The sequence below is a fragment of the Raphanus sativus genome, unplaced genomic scaffold (assembly GCF_000801105.2).
Source record: "Raphanus sativus cultivar WK10039 unplaced genomic scaffold, ASM80110v3 Scaffold3551, whole genome shotgun sequence".
Lineage (NCBI taxonomy): Eukaryota > Viridiplantae > Streptophyta > Magnoliopsida > Brassicales > Brassicaceae > Raphanus > Raphanus sativus.
Window position 1 is genome coordinate 1 of NW_026618857.1, and position 2,315 is coordinate 2,315.

Below are 2,315 nucleotides of genomic sequence, written 5' to 3' on the forward strand. Positions count from 1 at the left end.
ATAAAATACATATTCTAAGTTGTTTGTATTTGTTAATTTTCCATAATATAGTTTAAGTGGTTGTATATGAATTATAGTAAAAACTCAATTAAATAAGTTGGGCCGAGGATAATCTTTAACTAACTTCATATGCATTTTTCAAATTTGTTCAGTACTTGTATGTTAATATCGTTTTTATGAACTGTAAATAATATAATATACTACTAAGTTTGATTGGTTCTATCCTAAAAAATGATTTTGTGATAATTATTTATAATACTTCATTAACTCATTTTTCTAAATAACATGTTATTATATATATGTTATTTAATTCAAATGACATATATAGATCTTAATTTGTGAATTAATATAAAAAATTATATAATATACATGGTCACATATGTAATAGATTAGTCTATGGACCCACAAGTTTATATTATTGCATCAAAAAATATGTTGATTAGTAAATCGTATATGAGATATCAATAACTAAATGGATAAATTTATAATGAAGGGGTGGAATTTATAGAAGGTAATATAGTAGTTACAATAAATATAAGAGTGCCACACTTATAATATCTAAAGAAAATCAGAGAAAATTATGATAATATATTGTTAGGTGAAATATAAGTAATACCATGAAATTATTAGCTCCTAGGAAATAGCCCAAACAATTTTTTTAAGTAGATTTATTAAAACTCATTCCCTTTTAATAGTATTGATGAACAATTATCGATGTATAAAAAAATTGAAATAACAGAAATAATATATTTTAAAAGAAATAGAAATGATATGTTTTTCATATATTATGTTTGAAGCTCGCGGGCGATAGAGAAGGATTACATTTATCTTGTCTATGTATTTGTCAATACAAGGACTTACTTTTATTCCATGGATCACAAAGATCAAACTCTTTAGTTATCCTGTTAAACTTACAAGGTCCGAGTGGTCTTATCTTCCACATACAATTATCGCACCAGAATTCGCCGGAATTATCTCGGGGCTCTTTATATATGTCAAACCAATAACTTCCAATATTTGGCAACACAAAATAACAGAAAAACAATGACCTTGCAAAGATATGACGCCGGAAACTAAACGACCACAATCCACGCGGTTGCAAACTCCGTTGACCCAAATCATCGTCTTTCGATTTACAATGAAATGACACTTGACTACCAATATCGTTGATGATTTCTACAGTAACTTTTGCAAAAGGATTATAGGCAACTTTTGGTGGTGATGGACCATTTGGAACTGGATTCTTGTTGTTTATGTCCGCAAGTGATGAATATGTAGTTATGAAGACAATCGATATGAATAGGGATAGATAACGTTTTGGAATATCCATTTTTATGGTAAAGGAGAGTATAGGCTTATAGCTAATATGATGTTGTTCACTTGTTTATTAATGGGTTCGATATAGTAATGCCAATATATTGTGAGATAGAGTCAGCGGTCATTTATATTTCTTTCCATAAATATATTATACGAATATTATTTTTCTTATATTAACATATATGGTCAAACTTTTTTAGTCAGGCAACGTTAGAGCATCCACAGCCGTTACAATTTCTCAACTAATCTCTTCGACATATAATAATTATACAGTTTCACATTTTAATTAAAATTTATATCCTTCTTTATATTAAAAGAGAAGTACATTTGCCATATCGCTCATACAGAGTTTTTCAGCCGAAATCTAACGATTTTATTGGTTGATTTTTTGGAATTTCTTTTTTGATTTATTTTTGTGGTCGAGATGCTAATAGGAAAATAACACTAATTGATAATCTCATTAATTATAATTTGCGCAAGAATAATAATAAATACGTGTATTAATTGTTAATCTCATTAATTATAACTTGTGCAAGAATAATAATAAATACGTGTATTAATTATTAATCTCATTAAGTATAACTTGCGCAAGAATAATAATAAATACGTGTATTAATTGCTAATCTCATTAATTATAACTTGCACAAAAATAATAAGAACATGGTAATATCATCTTATGACAATAAAAATTTAATATCTTTCCTTAAACGATTTCATTATTTATTGTATGAATATTACTTTGGCGTCATTAATACTCTTCACGCTCACTTTATATATATAGAGGTGAATGTCGAGTCTTTTCATCATGGGTTTGTTTGTAATCGTGTTCTAGTGTTTAGTATTTGTTTTGATTTAATTGGGTTTTGTTTTTTTGTATCTTTAAGATGATTGTTTGAGCTATTCGTATCATATGGATGATGAGATTGCAAGGTTTATCAGAAGAGTCAATCCTCCAAAGTAATTAATTGCTTCTGAAAATTTGATCTTTATTATGTTTT

At 27.3% G+C, this 2,315-nt stretch overlaps 1 protein-coding gene across 1 annotated transcript; it reads right to left on the reverse strand.

Moving 5' to 3' along the window:
• Positions 1-844: 844 nt before the first annotated feature.
• Positions 845-1,342, reverse strand: LOC130506682 (S-protein homolog 2-like). The gene has a single exon (XM_057001376.1). The coding sequence runs from the start codon at positions 1,328-1,330 to the stop codon at positions 845-847; it is 486 nt and encodes a 161-aa protein (XP_056857356.1). The 5' UTR covers positions 1,331-1,342.
• Positions 1,343-2,315: the final 973 nt, after the last annotated feature.

What these genes read in the sequence shown, in the direction of transcription:
- LOC130506682 (XM_057001376.1), bottom strand. Translation starts at nt 1,330, where the DNA reads ATGGATATTCCAAAACGTTATCTATCCCTATTCATATCGATTGTCTTC.